The sequence below is a fragment of the Phocoena sinus genome, chromosome 11 (assembly GCF_008692025.1).
Source record: "Phocoena sinus isolate mPhoSin1 chromosome 11, mPhoSin1.pri, whole genome shotgun sequence".
Lineage (NCBI taxonomy): Eukaryota > Metazoa > Chordata > Mammalia > Artiodactyla > Phocoenidae > Phocoena > Phocoena sinus.
Genome location: NC_045773.1, coordinates 84,670,678 through 84,694,629, shown reverse-complemented (window position 1 = coordinate 84,694,629; position 23,952 = coordinate 84,670,678). Strand labels below are relative to the sequence as shown.

The 23,952-nt window shown below is 42.1% G+C and overlaps 1 protein-coding gene across 1 annotated transcript; it reads left to right on the top strand.

The window, feature by feature from the left end:
* Positions 1 to 761: 761 nt before the first annotated feature.
* Positions 762 to 19,026, top strand: NRSN1 (neurensin 1). The gene is made up of 4 exons (XM_032650013.1): positions 762 to 868; positions 2,622 to 2,694; positions 7,842 to 8,039; positions 17,374 to 19,026. The coding sequence occupies exons 3-4, from the start codon at positions 7,851 to 7,853 to the stop codon at positions 17,770 to 17,772; spliced, it is 588 nt and encodes a 195-aa protein (XP_032505904.1). The 5' UTR covers positions 762 to 868; positions 2,622 to 2,694; positions 7,842 to 7,850; the 3' UTR covers positions 17,773 to 19,026.
* The last annotated feature ends 4,926 nt before the right edge of the window (positions 19,027 to 23,952 follow it).

Below are 23,952 nucleotides of genomic sequence, written 5' to 3'. Positions count from 1 at the left end.
AAGTCTCCTGAAGCAGGGGTCGTTGTATTTAAATGCTAACCTGCCCACACCTACACACATTTTTCTGAGGTGTTCACAGGTAATTTTCTAGTATGTTCTTGCCTTCGTGCATTTGTGTGTTTTTCCTGAATATCATCATTTAATTCATTTTCTCCATCATTCTTCCATATCACCCATGTAAGTCTAAATGACCTTGGGATCGGGGGTGAGGGGAGACACTGAAAGTGCCCAACGCTGACAGAAGTGAAAAGGTTCTTTCAGTCGGGCACCGCTCTACCAGCCGAAGTTCCTCACCTCGGGTCTCGTCAAGGACAAAAAAACAGGGTCCGGATAAGCCTTTACAAATGGGGGGCCGGGGTGGGGGGTGTGGAAGAAACAGCAGGTCCGTCTGCCTTCTCCATCCATCTACAAAATACGTGTATGGAGGCTGCTACGGCCAGATACTGTGCTGGGCAGGAGAAGAAAACTGGACATGGCAGAAGGCAGAGAAGATGCCCGTCCCCGCGGAGCTTCCGAAGAGCAAAGTAACCAGCCTCCCAGAAGGCCGGCCACCCTCCTGTGCGGACCACCAGACTCGGGGCGCCGGAAGCGGGACTGGCCAATCCGGGCCCCGCCCACTCGCCTCACGTCCGCGCAGCGCCGACCCGGCCCCTTCGGCGGCGGCGGCTGCGCGGGCCTCGGATGCGCGGGCACGCGGGATGCCCAGCTGTCAATCACGCACAGGTTGAGCTCAGCTAGGCTGGAGCAGCGGCGGCGGCGGCGGCGGCGGCGGCGGCGGCGGCGGCGGCGGAGGCGATGGGACCCCAGCGAGAGATCTGCGGCTAGCTGGCTGCATTTGCTCCACGGGTCAGGGGATCGCAGGGGGCAGGTAAAGCCTTGCGGAGCCCAGGGGTGAGGTTTTCTAGGCTCGATGAGTCCTTCTCCCGCTCCTTTTTCTTTCCTTCCTCTCTCCACACGCACAAATATTCATATTTTCTCTCTCTCTCTGTCTCTCTCAGTCACACACACACACACACACACACACACACACACACACACACCACACCCCTAACTCGTTCACGTTTATTATATGGACACAAATCTCTACAAAACCCATGCGTATTAAAATCCACGAACACGTACAAATTAGGAGTAGCTAACTCCATGCTTTGGCGGTTTGTGATTTGTGTTATGTAAGAATTTGGGAGGTATACAGGGAAAACTCAGGAGTTTCTTTCCTGTGAGACAAGAAAAGTTGTAATATTAGATAAGAGTAAATATGTATGTATTTGGAGTTTGCAAAACTGATTTGATTTCTTTTCCAGGCTGAATTTACCCCCTCCTTGCCTTCCCCACTCCTCTGCCGTATCTAAAGACGTCTGAGTTTTTGATATGATCTCAGCACCTACTTCTTTGTGTTGTTAGAAAGGGGGCTTGGGTGGGGGTCCTACCAAAGCTGATGACCTCAAAGAAAACAGAGCTGGAGTTGAACAGCTTATGTTTACTTAATTGGTTCCTGGCTCTGTAGCAGAAATGTTTTCAGCACCTTGAAGAGCTCCTTTGGCTCCAGACTAAGCCAGCCTTTAGTGAAGGGCATGTGTGGAGTCAGTTCCCTCAAAGAAAAGGGGGAAGGTGACAGATAAAAAGAAGGGACATTTAATGAGAGAGACAGGCACAGATGAGAGACAGACAGACAGACTTGTTTTCTTTTACTTATCCAGACCCAGAATCCTAATATAATTTGCTTCTTTGTCCAAATCTGCTCACATACCACCCACAAAATAAAAATTCAGGACAAATAAATGAGTCTTGAAGAAGGCTGGCTTGGCCATGGTACATACAGACTGAACCTGGAAAATACTGAAAACAGTTTTTCAGGGCTCAACCAGGTGTACACACCTCAAGTCTTTGAGATTCTCCTGCATATGAATGGGGAACTGTTCATCAGAAAGAATTCTTAATGCCTCTTGAAAAATATAGCCCCAGTTATTTTATTTCACATGACTACAGTAATGTAGGAAACCAACAGCTCTATAGCTAGCAATGGCTTTTTAATTAAATCTTGCATGGGCACCTGCTTTTCTTAGGCAGATGGAAAGTAACATGATCGTGATAGGAAGAAAATGGATATAGGAGTAAAAATCAACCTAATGAGTAAATCATCCAAAGAGCCTTAGTAAGTCTAAAATGCATGTAAATGGATCATAAAATACAATAGCTATAAGATTAATTTATTTTACACTATAATGGGATAGGCACCAAAGAGATCAAGTCTGGAGTATCTGGGAAGCAAGTCATCTTTTTCTTTACAATTTGTAAAACACAAATTGGTCAGTCTAGTTGGTATTATTGACTACATGGAATAGAATTATATCAAAATGAGAATATATTTATATAATGTGTTATAGTTTACATAGCCCTTTTCATTTATATTGTCTAAACTCTCATGAGAGCCCATTAAAAAGTTATAAAATATGTTATACTTTTGTAAAAAAGAAAAAACTATCTTTGCTCTTGAACAGGAAGTCCTTTGTCAATGTTTTTGTCAATATTAAATGATTCTTTACAAGTTATAAAAATGACTTATGAAGTTTAGACTTTTATCTGGATCACATTCTGCAGAGATTTTTGTTCTTAAATAGGTTTGAAGAATGAGCCATTAAAAGGAAAGGTCAAAGAGTAAACAACAAGAAGAGGAAGAGGAGGATTTCAAAGGTAAGACTCAAACTTTGTCACATGTAAATTCATAAGCACCTTCTGGTCTGCACATCGATAAAGAAGAGGTTTAAAGAGAATATGGGTTCTTTTTCTCTTCTCATTGCGGTTTTGGACTTTATTTTACCTTACTTAAAAGTACATCTCAAAGGGGCAAAGTAATAAGATAACTGCGTATCATTACCCCCTTTTTTAAAAATTATAAAAGTGGCTGCATAGCCACTGACTTAGAGGAAATAAAAATTCACAGTGCAGAGCCACAATCTCTACCACTATTCCAGGACAATAAAATATCTCTGAAATGGTTCACTGGTAGAAATACATTTTCAGGTTTTAAGGTTATGCTTATATAATTCCAGAATGCCTAATTTAAATATGAAAAAGCTGTTAGCAGGCTTTCATGCCTTCCTGCATCCACTCTTGAGTCTAACTGATTCTTTTAAGCGAATTGACCTTTTGGTGTAGTGTTGGATAAATGGTCTAAATCAGCTATGCGCCTATACCTTGCAGCACTGGCCCTGTGGAAAAGTGTCTCTACTGGGAACTTCACTCTCATTATCTCAGAATGATTTTATGGGAGAGAAAAGCGCAGTATGAAAACTTGAGTGATCTTTCAGAGAGAATAAACAGAACAGGGCCTGTGCCTGGCTTCACAACTGACTCACACATAGAGCCATGGGAAAACACTCATCATGGCTATGAACATTTTTCAAGTAAAATAAAGAGTAACTGCTTCTATTAGACTGAAATTCAAATTTCCAACAAACTGATACTTTAGTGTAGTAGTACACATATAGATCATGGTAACACACACATGGGTTTGTTGCTGAATAATCATTCAAGGGATTCTCAGCATTTATACTTCTTCCTGCTGCAAATACCCCGTTTTGGTGCCCATTTTGTTGCACTTACTGCTTCAGAAGTGTTTCTTCTTCTAACCCAAGAGTTAACTGAGAGCAAAATGTGTGTCCCACTCATCTTTGTAAGCACCGTCTCACGTAATCTGGCATATAACCAGTGGTTTAAAAACACTGAAGGAAGGGAGGAATGAGAAATCAAGGACCACTCAGGCCATCATCCACACCAACCCATCTGAAACTCTGTGCCAAGAAATTTCAAAGTGGTAAACAGGACAGAAAATGTCCTTGCCCTGGTGAAGTTTACAGTTTGTCATGTACAAGTTCTATCAGACCATCAAATAAACCACATAACAGAGGATCAGGTAATAACAAGTTCTATGAAGGGGAACAAATCTAGACAAGGGGATAGAGAGTGATAGAGGGCTGATATTGATTATGCTCATGTAGAAAGCCTCTTAGAAGAGTTTGGGGGTTTGAATATCCATTTAATGTATAACTGTGCACGCGGTTGAGATAGATACCATAAACAAATAATAAAAAGAAGAAAACCATGGATGGATCCTCACTTATCAGCACCCATAAGGTCGTTCAGGAAAAAATGAAAACAATTCCCCCTTCATAGATGACCAAGTAACCAGACACTTATGCTGTTTGTGCTCCATCACGATGGCCATGCTGGCAGTGAAGATGCAACAGGCTCCACCAGAGTGTTTATAAAATGAAAACTCACAAGGACTCATTTAAATACAATACTGGAGAATATTTTCACTCACCTCCCCCTATGCATGTGCTTCCTAGGATGTTAAGTCTTTCTCTCAAGAAAGGAGCCCCTTCAGGATCCATCACTAACAGCAGCCATAGATTTAACATTACTGTTTTTGCTGCCACTACTACACCTATTGAAACACAAACACCACAATTCTCATGAAACCTTACTCATTAAATAAATGCTGAGGCAAGCTGAAACGCCTTTGCACATACCTTCCCTTTCTTCTCAACCCTGGTGTATCATATACTCATTGCCCAGCTTTTAAGGTGACTTTATGAAATGACCTCATGTATCCTCTTTATGATACTGGAGGTGTCAATCAACCAGGTAGATTCCAAATAACTGTAACATTTTCTATATTGGGACAAAAAGTTACCTATGAGGAATGTAACTCTCTTGAGTTTTTGCAAGTGCAAAATTTCTACTCTAAAATGTTATATTTTAAAATACATGTTCTACCACGTGATCCGTCTCCTCTAACAGTGAATTCCAACATATTATATGTTTGGAAAGATGTATGAAACCTCTAAGACCCCCCAGGGACTACTATTTTAGGCAACATACACTATACTAAAATAACTTATTGAACAAATAAACAATACACAACCATTCAGTCTACTGAATACCAAGTAACTAACCTAACTAGTAGGTTATATACTCTTTTAAACTAAAGCTTCATGCACACTATAATAAAGCAATCTGACAATCAATCATTGAGAGCATGGGAGGAGATGGGAAATCCCTAAACCCAGTTCTTTATCAAACAAAAATAATCGACTCATTCTGTAAATTCATGACCAAAGACTCTTGAAAAATCTATGTCTAGAAGGAATTAGAGGTTATCTGGTCAAGCCATCTTATTTTAAGGATGATGCAACCATAGCCCAGAGAGGTTACCGAGCTTACCTGAGATGTCAAAACCAGTAAGCTGCAGATCAAGAACTAGCATTAGAGCCCATTCTCTGCTCGGTGTGGTTATCACAGCGCAGGCCGTGTTCTTGTACTTTGTACGCCTGGAGGGGAGAATAAGATTTGTTGGGATTTCTCTTCTGGAATGTATCTAACATCACTAAAAATCCATTCTGACTTAGAGTAGAGCCATCTATCACTCAGGCTCAAAAGCATTTGTTTTATGACATTTTCTATCTCTTTTATGATTTTACCTATATTGTGTTTAACCAAGTTGGACTACTGAGTCTCATCCTATAACGCAGAAACATTTAACCTAGTGTGCTGGAAACAAGCAGTGCAGGGAATGACTACAATATGTCACAAGGTCCTGCTCTGCACCAAAGCTAAATCCTGAGAAAGAATGATTTTAGCATCTAAGGAAGATAACTCTTACTGTTGCTATGAGGGATTGTTTTTATTCCTATCATATCTATTTTTGTCCTTTTTTCATGTTAAAGTCTCCAATGCTTTATTGAAAACCTGAACATATATATTTGTATGAGTTGGTTCTGATTATGCAAATATGATTCAATCTATACTCCTGTTTACTGTATTGTCATCTTTCATCTGCTCCCTGACTCATGATATAAACTTTAGCAGATGATTTTTCTTTGCCTCAGTTTCTTCAGTGACAAAGCAGACTTAGTAATACTAATCCCATTTCCCCTTGACTGAAAGTTTATTAGAATGTCTTAAAAGAAAGTGCCTTTAAAATTATTCTACTTGAATATCACTAGTAATGGCCCCTTATTAATCATCTTCTTTGTGTAAGCATTAAATAAAAGGTACTGAAGAGATCATCCTAGCATTTAAAATATGAAAACTAGGTTAACAAAAGAATTTGGTCCATCAGACATTGCAGCTCTAATCAGGCAAAGTCCCTTCTGAAATCTTGATTTTTTTATGAAATAATATCCTTCTGAAATGTTAAAAAGCAAAAAAACAAAAATAAATTTCCTTTCCTGATCTCTCCTCCTGGGTGATTTCTTTAGATGGTAGCTGGACCTGAGACAGGAAGAAGTCACTAGGAGGTAGGCACTAAATGTAACACTGACCAACACTTTAAAAGATGAGGTTATCAGTCACCATCAGTTATACCTGTTTGCATCATTTTTTCTAAGGTCAGGGCCACATTTTCCTGAATTTGACCACATGTTCTAACCAAAACCCACTTATGGCTGAGGGCACACATTTACAAGATATTCTTAAGGGTTCACTTTGTGGCCATGGGACAGTGAGTCCCTGGGTTCAACTTTGACTTTAGCCCCATGATTCTATACAACCAAATTAAGTGGCCACATGGGAACCCCTGCTAGAATTTTACATTAAGTTTTTCTTGTAGGTGAACATTACTACTTGGTTTCTTGGCAAGTAATTGAACACATTTAATATGTCTTCTTATTGCCTGGATTATAGCACAGGTCCTGAGAACCTGGGTCAGTGAGAAAATTATTCTCCTTCTATATTGTTCCTTGCTTTGTCATGTTGAGACAGGGAAAACTGTCTAGAGTTTAAAACTATGTCCACCCAGGGAAAACCATCTAGAGGATAATTGAACAATCTAAAAAAGTATTTCATATTTCTAGCTACCTATTTATCTGCTTATATGGAGATCAAAAAACCAAAGAACAAACAGAATAACTGAGAATTCTCTTACTCACCAAAATTTCTGTCCTTCAGTAATTCCTTTTTTTTAACCATGAATTATTAACCACATGCCTCTAAGGTCAAATTAGATCAGATCAAGTTGAAATTTCCATCTGAAGAAGGCAGAGTCCCAAACAACCCACCCAGAGCTTAGTTTCATTAAACAATTCTCTGAATTTTTTATTTATAGTAGACACTTAATGGGAAATAGTAAAAGGCAGGTTTACCTTCTGCATTATGCTCTAGCATCCCACGTGGACAGATGTATCCACAAATAATGCCTGAAATATCTGGAGTTAGAGTCAGTGAGGTATCAGTTATTGGCCAAGCCATTTGTGATAAAGCATTAAGCAACTTTTTAATAAAGCTTCTGTACAACTTGACAATTGTTAGAGCAAGATACATGAGATCCGAAGGCAAAATTTCAAATAGCTACGTAACACCATGTAGTTTCCACAAGGGAACATGGTTAAGCATTGAAGAGGACAGGCCAGGACAAATTCCATCTGTACCAAGTGAGAGTGCCTTCCTAATCCTTTAACATGGAAGTGTAAAGACTACTGGATTCTAAGAGATTAAAGATTTCTTGTCAAGACACTGAAAATCTCAGCTTCTTTGTTGCCATTTCTCATGTGCTTCCTGCTTAAATTTTTGCATCATCTAAGTGAGCTGTGCTGTTATGTCTTGTTTCATTTATGGAGAACCAGTTCTAGTCATTGAGTGTTTGGGATAATTTTGCATTCAGTAGAGAAGAGCAGCTTGGGTTAAAAAGGCAGGTCTTTAAACGTGTCTTTTCTTGCCAGAAAAGAGCATTGTTCAAACAGGCTGACATTATTCAGCCTGGTTCTTACCTTTAATTTGCCTTTTGATCCTGAGGCCAGAGCTCATGTGGTTGATGCCTGTGGGTGCTGTCATTCCAGCTGGGAAGGATGAGTTCTTGCAGCAACGTCTGTGGCTCCAAGCAGGCACAGGCTGCTACCGAGGGCGGGTACCAGCGCTATGGAGTCCGGTCCTACCTGCACCAGTTTTATGAGGACTGTACCACCTCGATCTGGGAGTATGAGGATGATTTCCAGATCCAGAGATCACCTAACAGGTGGAGCTCAGTATTCTGGAAGGTAAGTAAAGAGCATGTGTTTAACTCAGGAAGTGGAGAAGTCATTTGATACGGGAAATAACTCAGCTATAGAGAACTGAGAAGTCTGGGACTCTGTGTGTGCATCCCTCTCAGTGTTACTAAGTTCAGTTTTCTTCCTTAGGAAAGGAGACTATAACCCTTGGGCTGAAGAAAGCCTCTACACACAGCACAATTGTTGATTTGCAGGTTAAACATAAATAGATATAATTGCCAACATTAATTATTATTTTTGCTATTGTTATTAACGTGCCACTAAATTCACCAACTATGACAGCCATCCAAAGGCAAAACATGCTTTCAGCCTCCCTTAAGGTTTGGTAAGTATCATTTGACAAATTACAATAATTATTAGAAGAAACAGTTGGATACTAGAGAGAGTTAATACTGAGACATAATACAGTGGTCAGTCTGCCAGCTCTGCCTCTCCTGGATATGTGGTCATGAGGCTTTATGAGCTTCATCTTCCTCAAGTGGAAGGAGCCTCACTAGACAATAAGTTCACTCATTCAGCATATAATTAGTGAGCACCTACTCTGTGCCAAGAAGTTGCAAAGTACCAGAAACTAAAGTGGTAAATGGGAGAAGAAAAAGTCCCTTGCCCTCAGGGAACCTACAATCTATCGTGGGAAACAGACCATAAACAAATAAACCACACAACAGAATGGTAGTGGCAAGTGCTATGAAGAGAAATAAATCAGAATAAGAGGATAGGGAAGGATGGAGAACTGGTATTTAGTTATGGTGATCACAGAAAGCCTGTCAGAGGAGATGACCTTTGAACAAATACCAGGGAGTAAACCATAAAATTACCTGGCTGAAGGTCACTGTAGGCTGGGAAAATAGCAAGTCCAAAAGCTCTGAAATGGGAACACTGGTGTGTTTGAAAAATAGCAAGAGATCCAATCTGGTTGGAGAGGAATGAGAGAGGGGAAAGAACAGGTGATGGATTCAGAAAAGTAACAGGACACAGATGATGTGTGCGGAGCCTTGTAGGTGACAGTGAGGACTTTGGCTTTTACCTTGAGATCCATGGGAAGCCACCTGAACATTTCAAGCAGATGAGTGACATGACCCGACCAGTATTTTAACAAGATCATTCTGGCTACAGTACAGAAAATAAATTATAGGAAGGCAAGGATAGAAGCAGCTAGATTATTTAAGAGGCTGTTAAAGTATCCAGGCAAGAATAATGGTGGCTTAGATTACAGTGGTGTTAATGGAGATGGCAAGAAGTAGTCAGATTTAGCACAAAGTTTGAAGGCCAAGCTGTCAGGACATGTTGGCATATTAGAAACGAAAGAAAGAAGAGTCAAGCATGACTTAGAGACTCGCAGCCTGAGCTCTTTAGTGGATGATGCTATAATTCACTGGGATGGAGAACACCAGGAGAGCAGTGGGATGGGTGGGGAGTCAAGAGTTGGATTTTGGCATTGCTACATTGGAGGTGCCTATTAAACATGCAAGTGGAGATCTCTAGTAGCAATTTAAATATACTTCAGCTCATGAATTGGGAGTCGCTGATACATACAGTGTATATAAGATACCAGACTAGACAAGATCACCTAGGAAGAGAGTATAGACATAAGAGAGAAGACATCGAATGTTCCAACATTTAGAAATCAAAAAAAGGACAAGGATGTAGGAAGGGCTACTGAGAAGGCACAGCTTTAGATGATGCCTCGGATTCCCTCCAGGTCTAATATTCTGTGTTTTGGAGGTTTCTGATCATCCCCAACTTTCTCCCGAAAGATCCCAGAAACTTTGACATTGATACTGACACAAATTTACAATGTACTGGCAATAGAGTTTAACAAGAGGCAATGTAACATAGTGATGATTATGAGCACGGACTCTGGCCTCAGATTACATGGGTTCAAATCTCAGCTCTGTAACTTTGGGTAATTTAACTGACCTTAAATGAGCCTCTAATGGTGATACTTATAGTACCTACCACATAAGTTGTGAGAATTAAATAAGATAATAGATGCAAAGAGCTTAGAACAATGTCTGGTAGGCACTCAATAAGCACTTAATATATTAGCTCCTAGTACCAGATGTCATATGGAACACTGAGTTCTGAAACAGAAATAAAACTGGAAATCTAGTTAATAAATAAAATATTGGTAATGTGATTGTTACTATGGATTACCCAAGACCTGTGTTGATTCAAAATCTTACTAGTGTCAGGCACTCTGTATTAGAATTGGTCAAGCCAGCCTTCTTATTCTCTACAAGTGTCACCTCTGATGACTCCGTACTGGCCTGGACCAATGAAATACATAGCCAAGCTTGGCACATCTTGTATTTACCCAGGCAAGTGGGTGGTTGCTTCTCTATATGTCAAAAAAACAAATATTTGCCTCACAGGTCTATTGTGCCAAGAGCCTAAAATGCCACTGACATACAGAATACTGCAAATGCTAGTGGTTCCAAAGCACTAGTAGTGATATGAGTTGTGAAGCTATAACTCCATCAAATAATACATGGGTACGGATTTACAATAAAGAACTCTCAGTAAATTACCAAGCCTAGAATTCAGATTTCAGTATTTTCTCTCTTCTGTTTAACGCAAACAAGATCCAAAAGTATTTGTTCCCTGTTGTGCTGGACCTACTTCAGAGAATAAAACCAGGCAAAAGTCCATGGCCTCACAGAGAATATATTCCAGCAAAATCCAAATCTTAGATTTACATCCTAACCATAAAACACTAGACTGGGCACTCAGAAGCCTACAGTCAACTTGAAAAACCAAAGAATTCACTGTCTTAGAGACCTCACCCCTACCAAGGGAATAAACCAACCATTCTTGGGTTTCCTCCTAGGGAATATAAGGGAACTCATGCCAGCGAGCATATGAAGTGCTTTGAATCAACACAGAGAGAAGCACTGATTATGCACGTGTTTCTATTATGATACTTTTTTAATGTTTTTTCTTTCATTTCAATCTGCATCTTGTAAGTGGTTCAAGATGTGGGCTCCCCCTTCCCTCTCTTCCACTATAGCATTGCTGAGGCCATGTGGGTCTCTCACTGTGGGCCACGCTCACAGAGCCTCAGGAGGACTCTGCCGGTGAGCCAGCTCCTTAGCAGTGGGCAGCAAGGAGGGGCTTAATGAGAGCAGGGATTGGAATCAAATGGGCCTGAGCCAGAAACTTTGCTCTACCACATGGACCGATGTAACCTCGCTCTCACAATGCTGTTCTTCCTACACATGTTTATATGTCCACTGTGCACAAACCTCTGTGGTGGGCTCCGGGATTCAGTTGTGAACACAACACTGTTCTTCACCTGACGGAGTTCAGTCAAATAAGGAAGGCAGATGTGTACAGAGTTTGTTACAATCCACCGTGCCAGTTGTTGCAGTACTTACTGGACAGACCTGATGCAGCCTGGGGAGGAGGTGACTCCACAGAAGAGTTCACAGGAACAGAAAAGCACTATAGAAAGAAGAGCATCGCAGAAGCTGTGTCATGAGAGAAGATGGCATGCTCAGGAGATGCCAACAGTTCACTGTGGCTGGGGTAAGAGTTAGGTGTGGAGGACAAAGGCCAAGAGATGAACACGGTAATGTATACAAGAGCCATACAAGAGCCAGATCACAGAGACTCAGCAAGGCTGTGAAGCAGAAATTTCTCCAGAACCTTCCTGCTTGATTGAGTACAGTGAGTAGGTAAGATAATAAAGCTAGGCTTGGGAAGGTTGTCTCACAATCAGGTGTAAACAGCCCCTACACACACACACACACACACACACACACACACACACACACACACACACATATACAGTATTATACACATTCTCTGTGCCTCACAGCTTCTGGATTACTGCATGGTGGCCTCCGCCACTGCTAATTTACCTGCAACTGCTGCCATCTGCAAAAATCTATGTGACACAGTCCCACCTACCCCCTGCCACCCACTGCCTCTGCCCAAGGGCCTAACAGGCTGTGGTGGAGTTCTTCTTTCTCACCCTTGCACTTGACCTTGACTAAGACTGTTGCTACTTGACGGTGCAGCAGACAGCTGAAGTACTGCAGGTATGAACTAATGGGAGCAGTCTTCTTACCCCAGTCGTTCTTTCCTCACCCCAGGGTTACCCTCCTCCTTACCTTTCCCTCAACCAATATCAGAAATCTCCCAAATGGTGTTAAATAGCAACGGGCAGGTACAAGGCAAGACCGCTTCCTCCACAGACTTACTAAAAGTGAAAATGATGCTGGTACCTCTCTTTTCTCTCAAAACCCTCCTCCTACCTGTCCCAATCTCTCCAGTTTCCCCCTTAAGCTAAGTCAGAGTTTAAACTTACATCTTGGATTTCTCTTCAAAGTCTTGCTAGATATTAAGGAGATGGTTTTATTCTAGAAATGAATAAGGAAGTCCCTTAAGAGGAGAAACCATGTGGTATTATTTTTTTTAAAAAAATTTCTCAGATAACACTTGAAAAATGGACAAAGGATGAGACTAGCCATGGAGACCATCAGAATGCTGTTGCAGTGATCTGGGCAAGAGTTAATAATGCTCTGTTACCATTAGAGTAGCTGTAGTGATGGAGAGACAAGAGAATTCTACGAGACAGAATCAATAAGATTTAATTATCCATTGACTACGAATGTGAGGAAGGACTCAGTGAATGGGCAGGTGGCAGGAATGCAGAAAAACTGGGAAGGAAAGAAGAAAGGAACACCATTTTGAATATTTGGGTTTTGCAGAGCCTTTGGGACATTTTTGTGTAGATCCTCCCATTGGCTGTCATAAATGTGGGGCTACAGCCCAGGAGAGAAATCTAGGCTGGAGTTGGACATTTGGAAGTCACTGGTATATAGATGCGAATTGAAACTGCGGCCACAAATTAAACCATAGAGAGAACATATTGAGTAAGAGATGTGAGTCAGGGCTGGAACCCTGGGGGACACCAATAATTTAAGAGTGTCTGGCAAAGCAGGTTAAGAGTGAGTTGTTAAAGACAGAAGTGGAAGAGAGTTGTGTCAGCGATAACCATTGGTGAGGGTTTTAAGAAAGCCTAAGTACTTAAAATCAATGACTGCAGAATATGCAAATGAAGAAAAGAAAAATTGGATTTGACAATTAGGAGGTCATCAGTGACCTCAGAGAGAGGGGCTTCAGTGAAATGGTGGAGGACTAGGCTTGGCTACCAAGGGTAGGAATGAGTTCAAGCAGTAGCTAGTGGAGGACACAGGGCTCTAGAATAGGTTTTGAAGATGGAAGCGATTGAACGTGCTGACAGGCTGGAGGGACAGAGCCTCTGTAAGGCAGCGGAGCAAATGCGGGATCCTGCTACCCAGGTGAAGGAGGGCTGTGGAGACTGTACCAGGTGACGCATATGTGGAAGGACCTGATCCCAGCCCGGCACTGGTCACTGCTTTGCAAAGCTCAGTGTCCCTACAAGCAGATCAGGCAAGAGGGTCAGGACAGACGAGTTAGAATCTGCCAACACTCTGGCAGGTGACAGCACTCTGAGCTCAGGTCCTGCTAAGGAGCGGTGGGCAGCAGCCCTCAGGGCTGATGGAGAAGAAGAAAAGCCAGTCTTCACTCTTGCTGCGCTTCTTCTGAATTTTACCTCTAACCCAGAAGGCTTCTTTCCCATTTAGCTCCATCCAGCAATCTCCCCCCACACGCAGCTCTTCCCTGCCATGCTGGTTCTTGCCTCCACCAGTCATTACCACCTCCTCTCTGCCAGAACAGCTGTGTTGCTCCTGCTGCCAGCTCCGCTTATTGGAGTGAACTGCATTTTCAGATCTCATCAGCTCACAGACAGACCACGAAGGGGATGCTGGTCAAAAAACAGCAGCTTCTGGCTTGTGGTCCCCAGAAGCAGAATTTCTGGAATCCAAGCTCTCCCCTCTGTCCAATCCTCCTTTCCAACAGCAGGGACTGGGTTTTCACCCTTCCTTCGCACAGGCAAGAGAGTCATCAGAAGTCACAGCACAAAAACTGCTCTTGCTGCTGTCTTTAAAGTTTGCTTTTCATCACCTGGAGAGGCCCTTCTCTCTCCCTACTGGTGCTGATCTAACATCCCACACCACCAGGCTACTCTGGGAAGCCCCTCACCCAGCAGCATTGCAACTCTTTGCATGGCTCCAAACAGAGCTGGTTTGCTCTCTTAGAACCTTTTAAAAAACCTCTGTGTTGCATTTCTTAAACTCTATTTAATAGAACCCCTTTTCTCTTAGACCTGGGACCACTTCAACTTAGAGCTGTGTCCAAAGTTTATGATACCATATGGCATCACTCCCAAAATTTTTATTCCATTCAGTACTCCAAGATGGTACCAGGATTAAGCTGATATATCCCAGCATCCCTCCTCACCACTACTACACTCAGGGAAGTATTCCCAGCATTTTTCCTTCATGCCTACCATCCCACGCTCTCCCTGACATGTTTGAACAGGTTTGGAGTCCCTCTCTGGGCACATCTTTTGGAGATCCTCATTAGACTTGCATTGATGGCACCCTCAGAATCCTGGGCATTACATACTATTCACTATGTCATGCTCCCCTCCACAGATGGCGGGCCTCTCTCTGATCCTCTGATTTAACAGGGAATAGGGAGAAGGCTTGGGGAGGCCAGCCACTTTCCAGTTCTTGAAATGAGCAGGAGTTCTGCCATCTGCAAGGCAGGGTTTGCCTTTTAGCTTCTGAGTGATATTCCAAGAGTGGATTTTAACCTATAAAGCACTGCTCAACTGAGGAACAGACTGCTCTGAGAATCAATCACCTGGCTCCGGATTCAGCAGTCTGGTGGTTTAAGTTAGTCAGTCAGGAATATATATTGGACACAGGCTGGACTGACTGCTGCGGAGAGAAAGACAGAAATAGAAGATGGAGCACCCTGGCCTCCCTTGCTCTTAAGAACCTTAGAAACGAAGATGGATACATTTTTGCTGCCCTCAATTTTTGAGAATCTGTACCAGTTCTTGAGGAGGGAGGTAATTTAGTGACATATGAAGCATGTCACCATGGATATTTAAGTTAATTTAGTTTGTGCATTCAGAATATTCCAACGTGAGTCATCTTTTAAATATTATAACGGTTAGTCTTTGAAGGTGAATTTGACACCATTCTTCAAAACATGTACAAAGTCATCCAAAGTGTGATTTTACAACCCAATTTTTTCTGCAGTACTTATATCTTATGTATAATAGTTTTTCTTTTTCTTTTTTTTTCCAGAAGACATTATACTGACTCTTTTTGTTGGTTTTTCAGTTTCTTTACACTATTACATAATGGAAATTTGTTCGTATATGGTGACTAAAACTTTATTGTAATTTTTTTTAAATTATAGAGGTAATGTACAAAATAGTAATCGGTGAAGTATCATGGGAGAATGAAAGTGGGGAGTGGGGCTTAGAAGTCATGCAGACCTGGGTTAGAGACCACGTGCTTAAAGAGTGGACTTTGAACTATGTTTCTTCGATCCAATAAACCTCAGTTTCTTATAGGTGAAATGGGGATAAAAATATCTACATCTCCTAAGATGCTGGTGAGGATTAAGTGGAAAGCACAGTGCCTAGGTCATAATCGATGCTCAATAATATGAGCTCTCTTCCCGCCTTTGTTAGAGTGATGGATTTGCAAATGTTTTCTATTATCCAAACCCTCTACTAAAGAAGTATCTAATAAAGTGTATTACCCTGAAACATAGTAAATAAATAGATAAATATACTTTAGATGTTCAAGATTAAATGGTGTTATACATTTGGTTATTTTTCCAACCTTGTTATTTTAACTAAAAGCAATTAGGAACAGGAGGAAATGAAAAATGTGTTTAAAAAATAAGCTGTATTAGCTGTTCTTTATTCCAAGTACTGAGTGACTGTTGCAATGCTCTTGCCAATGCAGCATAATTTTACAAGAGGCACATTTCCAAATAATAATAATAATATCTACTTATTACAATGTATGACTTAGGCAGGCACAGGGTTGAGTGCTCTCGTTTTGTCCTCACAGCTTTATGAGGTAGGTACTATTATCATTTATCATTTTATAAATGGGAAAATTAACGAGAGTATTTAAGTAACTTTCCTTCTATGATTCAAGTACTAGTTGCCAGTGCTAGAATCCAAGGCTGAGTCTGTTAATTCCAAACCTCCAAGCTTAAACTGCCAAATGGTATATTACTTTCCATTTTCAGTGGGTTACATTTTATTAGAACTTGAGCTAATGCAGTTTCATCTCCATCTGCTGCTCTTAACATTTCTCAACATCTGCACAAGTAAAGCCCAAACAGCTACATGTTAGAAGAGAAAGAGCACTGGCCTGGAGGTCAGATCTGTGGCTTCTAGCCCATCCTCTGCTACTTGCCAGTTGTCTATCTTTGGGGCAGTGACCTACCCTCCACGAGGCTACATTTCCTTGCCTATAAACTGTAATGATGGTTCCTTCTTCACTTGCTTGGGGAAGGGGTGAGTAGTTACACAGACTGTCGATGGCCACCTGCCGAAATCACCTCTATGTTGAACAAGTTGAGTATATTACTCATCACAGTGAGACAGAATGACACCATAGGGGCTCCTGGGCATTTCAGTAAGAGAGTGTAAGAAAGGATGTATTATAGGATGTGGGCTTTAGTTGGGTGACTTGGGATTGCAGGGGTTTGGAAAGTCTACAGGAGCCAGAGTTCACTCTGGATTATCAGGAATGATCCTATGATTGGGTATCTTAATAAATCCTATCTATACAGAGAGCGGACTAGAGTGAGACTAAGACTGTAACTGTAAAGAAGCACCAGTCATTTATACTGGGTGGGGTGGGAGGTGCGCAGAATCTTGTGGTTTGCACAATGACCTTGTTTTTGTCTGCGCTTAGACAAAATTATGAAGTGGCCTTGGTTTGTCACACTTCATCATGGGTGCAGAATGAGCCTGTCTGATGTTGAGGTTCTGCAAGATTGATTGTGCCCACAAAACAGCATGGTATCAATGGGGGCCCCAGGCCAGCTTCTAAGAACATCAAAGCCTAGTGGATAGAGTAAGGCCAGCTCCTGGGTATCCGGGCTGCTTTTCTCTTGCTCAAGACCAAACAAGACAAAGTAAGCCAAAGGGGGCGCTGTTGATTGCAAAGCATTGGACAAACAGGAAGCTCAAAGGAAATATCAAGGCAGTGCTGCAGTTCCTGGTTGGCATCAAAATCAGAAAAGTCCTCCTTCACCTTCTTTTTTAACTACAAAATTATGCAGGCTTCTCATACAAATTAGAAGTGACTGGGGAAAGTCTCTTCTCTCAGAAAACAAGGCCAGTCCTGCCCTGGAGACCTGAAGTACCAGGTTTACTCTGTCTTATTTCACTGTCTTTCGCTAGGTTGGACTCATCTTGGGCACAGTCTTCGTGATTCTCGGATTGACTGTCCTGGCAGTGGGCTTTCTTGTGCCCCCCAAAATCGAAGCCTTTGGTGAGGCCAATTTCGTGATGGTGGACACACACGCTGTCCAGTTTAATGGAGCCCTTGACATGTGCAAGCTAGTGGGCGCCGTGCTCTTCTGCATCGGGGGCACGTCCATGGCAGGGTGCCTGCTGATGTCGGTGTTCGCAAAAAGCTACTCCAAAGAAGAGAAATTCCTTCAGCAAAAGTTTAAAGAGCGAATCGCAGACATCAAGGCCCACACCCAGCCCATTACAAGAGCTCCAGGCCCGGGAGAAACAAAGATACCAGTCACTTTGTCCAGGGTTCAAAATGTCCAACCCATAGCGGCAACCTGAAACATTTTCCAGCCCGGTCCTCCCCTCTGTAATTTATGCCCAGTGTTACAAGGGAGCAGGCCAGTTTGGGAAATGATACAGATTTGGTGTTGACCTGCCCCAGGGCCGTGCTGGGCTGTGGGCAGTGTGGTGTGTGAGCTCACATTCATTCCGTTCAGTGGCCCTGGGAACCGTTGATGCCATGGGTCAGCCTGGGCACATGCACCCGGCTGCTTAAAGAGGTGCTGCTGGGTGCCCACCAGGAACTCTCTGGAACTCCCCTCTCATACAGTGTGACTTTGTGTCATTTTCCGTGTTCTTGGAAAGCGCTGAACAGTTTAGACCAGCCTACCAATGGCTGACGTGGTCCGTTTTACTTTCTAGTATTGGTTTTTCTAATCTTTCCTGTGTGGTGCTGCCTTCCATTCCTTGTCTCACTACATATAAGATATTGTCGTGTGTTCACAGAAAAATCAAGTTCCCTGATTTTGACCCAAACTTTGGTCTTTTAACTCTAACTTAACATGAGGTTCTTGAAATCAGACACAAACGTATCAGAATTCTCCATAAGTCTTTTGCTGTTTTCTGTAGTGTTTTCCCACTTAAAGAGTTCAAATTGCCAACTTTAGAATCTTGGGAAATAAATTAATATTAGGAGAATCTATTTATGCAGTGTACAAACGCACTGAATTAGAAGCCAAGAAATTTGAGTTCCTATTACTATCTGTGTGATCTTGGGGAAAGCATTTAACCTCCCAAGCCTCAGTTTCCCCACCTATAGAACAGGCATCCTGGTCTGTGATGTCTGAGATTCCGTTTTTGCCATGCATCATTGTGTGTCCATGACCAAGGATGTTTACAGTGTTCTTGTGGCTCTCACCACAGTGGGATTCTTCCAGACCTGGACTCCCAGAAAGTCACCAAATCAGCAGCCTCGATGCCACCTACTTCTAAATATCCAACTCCAGCAGTTTATACAATACAGTCATATTTTTATAAAAACAAAAGTAAGCCATCCTCCAATAAGAAACCCCTGAGTAGATATTAACCTTAAAGAGGGTTTTCTTTCTCAAAGAAGACATTTTCTTCTCCAGTAAAATATTCATCTCATCCCTTTACACTTTTATTTAATCTGTGGATTTAAACTAGCCTGAGGGAAATGGAACACATGACCTTGGTATCCTCTCAGAATCTGTGCCACCTTCAAAGTCTGCCTTTTTTTTTTTTTTTTTCCCTTTCCTTCACTGGATAAATAAAATATGTGAACAAGCAGAACTCGAATTGCATTGTCATTCCTTTGGTGTGGCTGTTTTCTCTCCAACATGTAATTTTCCATTCTGAGGCTAAATGAGCTCTGCTGGTCCCCTGGCAAAATGGAAGAATAAATGAAGCAATTAGTGCTTTTGTGCACATGGTTTGTTTTGCATCGTCCAGCATAAAACATGGGGCAAATCAGCATCCTTAACAAGGATCATTAGCTAGGTTCGGGAGAAACTGTTCTAGTTTCCTCAGGTTCTTATCTTCCTGTGGCAATGCCGTTTTACTTTTGTTCTTTGAAGCCTTATTCAAGTCCCCAGGCACCTGTTCAAGGCAACATCGTGAGGCTTTCCATGTTGGCTTGCGTTGTGTACCAAGAAATCTTTGAGAATGAGATGACTTTCAAAAGCCTCCAGAATGAAAAATAATGACTGTAGGGCTTGGGAATTTTTAGGTGCAGGCATGCGAGCAGCCATAAAAAAATCAGCTCTGTGCCTCAGACAAAGGCCTCAAAGGAACAGAGATGGAGGAAGTAAGAGCTGAGTCTGAAAGAGGGATTCAGCATGCCCTGTCTTTCCTGTCCTGCCTAAGCTTTGTGGAAACAGGTACTTGTAAGGACCCTCCCAGTCCGTGGAGCAGGGATTGAGGGATATTGAAGGAAAGCAGAGGAAGGAGGCTGAATGGTATTAGGAAATACAGCTTGATCTTTGCAAAGAGTACAGGCCTGTGCAATTAGAGGGTGAGGAGCAGCCAACTAAAGACTTCACAAAGCCATTTTCAGGCCTGTTTGGGCAGATGTCAGGGGTATGGCAAACTGCAACAGTCCTAGAGCCTTGGTCTCAGCCTGCTTGCTGGCACTGAACCAATCCATCCCTTCAGTACTGAAACTTCTAAAGCAAAGTAAAACCACAACCCTACAGTTGGGGAAAGAGGTGGACAGAAGATGCTGGGACTGCAACAGAATAAACTCAGAAATGAGTTCTGGCCTAGAGATCACATAAGCTGAGGCACGTGGAGTCAGTAAAACCTCGAATGATGTAGGACCAACCCAGGCAGAAAACCCCACGCCCACCCCACATCAGCTCTGATCTAGGGACCTCCATTCACTCAGGCACTGCCAGTGACTGAAGCCCTCTTTCTTCACAGGACAAGCCACTACATCTTCTGATGGCTCTAGATGGTTAGAAAGCTTATCTTCACATCTTCCCAAAATCTGCTTTCTAACCCTTCCACGTCTTGGGCCAAATTCTCTAATTCAAGGTTACCTACAAGCCTAACCCCTCTTACAAAGGACGACCTAACCTCCAGTCCATCACCACCACCCCAGGCTACGAACGTTTCCATTCAATTATTTTCAATCCTGTCACCTCTTTGATTATCTTCTTCAGGGAGACATTTCTATAAAATCTCAATGTTCCCCATTTGTCCATGTGAAACTGAGCAGGACCCTGTGGGGCTCCTGGACACAAGAGCCTTCCTGTGTCCCCTTCCCTGAGTTCCAAAGGGCAGTTTCAAACAGTTGTAATCAGAGAAAGGAGGAAATACAGAGATAAGGGAGGAACAGTCAAAAAACAATAGCATAGCCTTGGGGGCAGGGTCCTGGTTCCCCCTCAAGGGATACACATCACAACATCTTAGAGCTGTTTTGCAGATACTGAAGCCCCCACCAGGTGGGAGAAGTTAACAGTATGCCACCTACTAGCAGGTAGACCCCAGACCAGTTGGAACCAGAAGGTTGATGATGCTGACTCCCACTTACCTCACCACCAACCAGTCAGAAGAATATCCATGAACTGATCACACCCTCTTTGAACCCTTGCCATAAAACTTCTCGCTACCCCTTCCAAGTTGGGACACACAGTTTTGAGAGCATTAGCCCACTGTGGCCCCCTTTGCCTGGCAAAGCAATAAAGCTATTCACTTCCACCTCACCCAAAACTGAGATTTAATTCAGTGTCGGGGTACAGAGGCCGGATTCAGCTTCACATGCCACGTATTAAATGGAGCACCTAGAAGTTTTCAATTTGACGTAGGTTGTAGATTCCCTGACTTCATTAATTGCCTTGCTTACTATGTACACAGTACCTCAAGCCAGAAAACTGATTGTGCAAGCAGCAACTCAGTGTGCTTCCAAGGCCTCCTGTCATCTGGTCCAGCTCCTTTCTAGTTTTATTCTGACACATTCCCCGGAACCCTGCATCCTACTTGTACTCAACCACTCTCCTCTCTAAATGTGCCTGCACTTTCATGCCACCGCGCCTTCACTCACCATGCTTATTTTACCAGCAATAACCATCTGCCCATTCTCTGCCTGTTGAACTCTTCATTCAAGGCCACATCAAGATACGATAGCAATAAAGGGAAGAACTAGTATGTACTGAATGGGAAGCACCACTGAAGCATTTTGTGTATAGTAACTCATTCAACCCTCATGTTAGGGGAAACACTTGAAACAGCCCACCCTGGCCAGGCAAAGACAGTAACAATTTGCATGAGTTATTTTATGATGGGAGATCCTGGTAAAGAACACGGAACTAACAAGCCACCATCAAGCAGAAGAATACAGGAAAGGTCAAAAGGAGAGAGGAGACACCACTCCACATTTCCTACCAACCTCCCAGAAACCTCCTTGTTGGAATCCATCTTGGCTGAACGGTTCTGCTCACCACCCGAAAGGACCCTGAGTCAGAATGACTGGCCAGAGACAACCCGGAAACTAATCCCATCACCATAAAACCCGAGACTGCGAGCCACGTGGCAGAGCAGTCCTCCTGGGTTCCCTTACCCTCCTGCTCTCCACCCGGGTGCCCCTTCCCAATAAAGTATCTTGCTTTGTAAGCACATGTGTCTCCTCAGACAATTCATTTCCAAGTGTTAGACAAGAGCCCACTCTTGGGCCCTAGAAGGGGTCCCCCTTCCTGCAACACTCACAAAAACCCTATGAGGTTGGGACTATTATCATATGCCCATGATACAAGGGAGAAAACAGGCAAAGAGAGGATAACTTGTCCAAGGAGAACTAGTGAGTGACAGAAGCAGGATTCAAATCTAGGCAGCCTGGCTCCTGTTTCATCCAATATTCTCTTCTGCCTCTAGAAAGTCACCTTCTGTCTGCAGCGCATGCTCTCTCTCTCTCGCTCGCTCTCTCTCTCTCTCTCTCTCTCTCTCTCTCTGGCTCTCATTCTCTCTCTCTCTCTTACTCTCCCCATGGTTCAGACTTAATGTTTCTTCCTCAAGTGCCAGCATGTTGTACAAACATATTCTATTGCACTTATTATAGTGATTTGTTTCCATATCTGTTTCTTCCATTAGAAGCTAGACTATTAGCTGCTTGGGTACAGGGAGTATATCTTAATGAGTGGTGAACCCTCAGAAATGAATATATAAAAAGCTATGTGCTATTATATGGTCATTTAAAACAATTATTGCATTTTTACTTAGAGCCAGGCATTGTGCTGGCACTACAGAAAACAAAGAGATGATTAACAGGAGCACTAAAGTTTTTTCATATCTAACGTGTGTGTGTGTGTGTGTGTGTGTGTATGGGTAAAAAAATGGATTTTTGGAGAGGACTAAAGACTAAGAGTATAGATTTGAGTACCCCTGAGCAAAGCTCTCCTCAATCTAACATTTGGGGTGGGGGGAGCCTCGTCTAATGGCTAGCTGGCCATTACTATATGTAAAAGCAAACTTCTCCAGCCAACCAGCCCTGCTCTGGGGAGCAGAGCTACCAGCTCTACTTCCCAGTCCTGGAAGAAACTGATGGAAGAGATAGACCTGCCTAGTCATGAGCAAAGGAAGTTGTCTCCAGCAGTCCTAAATAAACAACCAGATCTTCATCCTTAAATATGAAAGTAAAATCAGAATCATCAGACATCTGAGGGAAAACCAGCACCTTGAAAGAGTATATACGTATAACAGACTTCATAGGAAACATAGGTATTTCAGAAATCACAGGAGAATTCTAAAAAAAAATTCAATTAGTCTTCAGGAAGAAATTGCATCCATAAGATAAAAATAGAATACTATGAAAGGGAACATCATATAGTTTTAAAATAACAAATGAATAAAAGAATAAGTTGAAGAAGTTTTTCAGAACGTAAAATCTCCCTCACCCATTAAAAAAAATTTTTTTAAATGAGACAAAAGATGAAAGACATAGAAACTTAATCAAAGAGAAAAATACAGGAAAAAAGATTAGAAGTTTTAAATGAATTAACAGAAGAAAATTTCTCAAGGCTATAGAATACAAAAATCTTCAGACTGGAAGTACCTGCTGAAGATTCAGCAGTGTGAACGGTTAAAAAAGGTCCCATGTTTTTGTGAAATTTTAGGACAGAAAAGATAACAAGGATCCAAGAAGCTTCCAGAGAAAACCACCAACATCTATAAAAAAAATAAAAATCAGACTGGGAAAAGAGAAGGGCTGTGATTTCATGCACCAGATGGTAAGGTAACTTTTAGTCTATGGAAAATACATTTACTCTCATCAACAAGGGGGAAAATAAGCAATAGAAACTCCAAAAGGAAAATTTAGACATTTACAAAGCCAAAATAATGCAAACTGTTTACTTGTTTTCAACTTTCAGAATCAAATTATAGACAAAAGTCTAAATTATGATTATGAAACTGACTGCATATGTGATAAATCTGATGATGTTAGAGTAAAGGTAAAGCTAGCAAAAATCTGTAAGCAGAAGGGAAAAGATAATAGGAGATAATGGTAGGAATACTAATGTCCTCACCTAATCTAGTGAGAAGTCAAGAGTAACTGTTGAATGTTTATGGAAAGAAATAATGGCCTAAGATTATAATTTGCAATTATAAAGATAACCCAACTAAAGAACTAAAAATGAAACATAAACATTGGAAAGGAGAGATAAAATAACATGAGATGTAGAGAGAGTAAATTAATCCCTCATCTTTCATTACAGGAAATCAATC

Excerpts from the sequence above, each read along its gene's own strand:
- NRSN1 (XM_032650013.1), top strand. The coding sequence starts at position 7,851 with ATGAGTTCTTGCAGCAACGTCTGTGGCTCCAAGCAGGCACAGGCTGCT. Across the intron at positions 8,040-17,373 it reads GGAGCTCAGTATTCTGGAAG|GTTGGACTCATCTTGGGCAC; the intron begins GTAAGTAAAGAG and ends GTCTTTCGCTAG.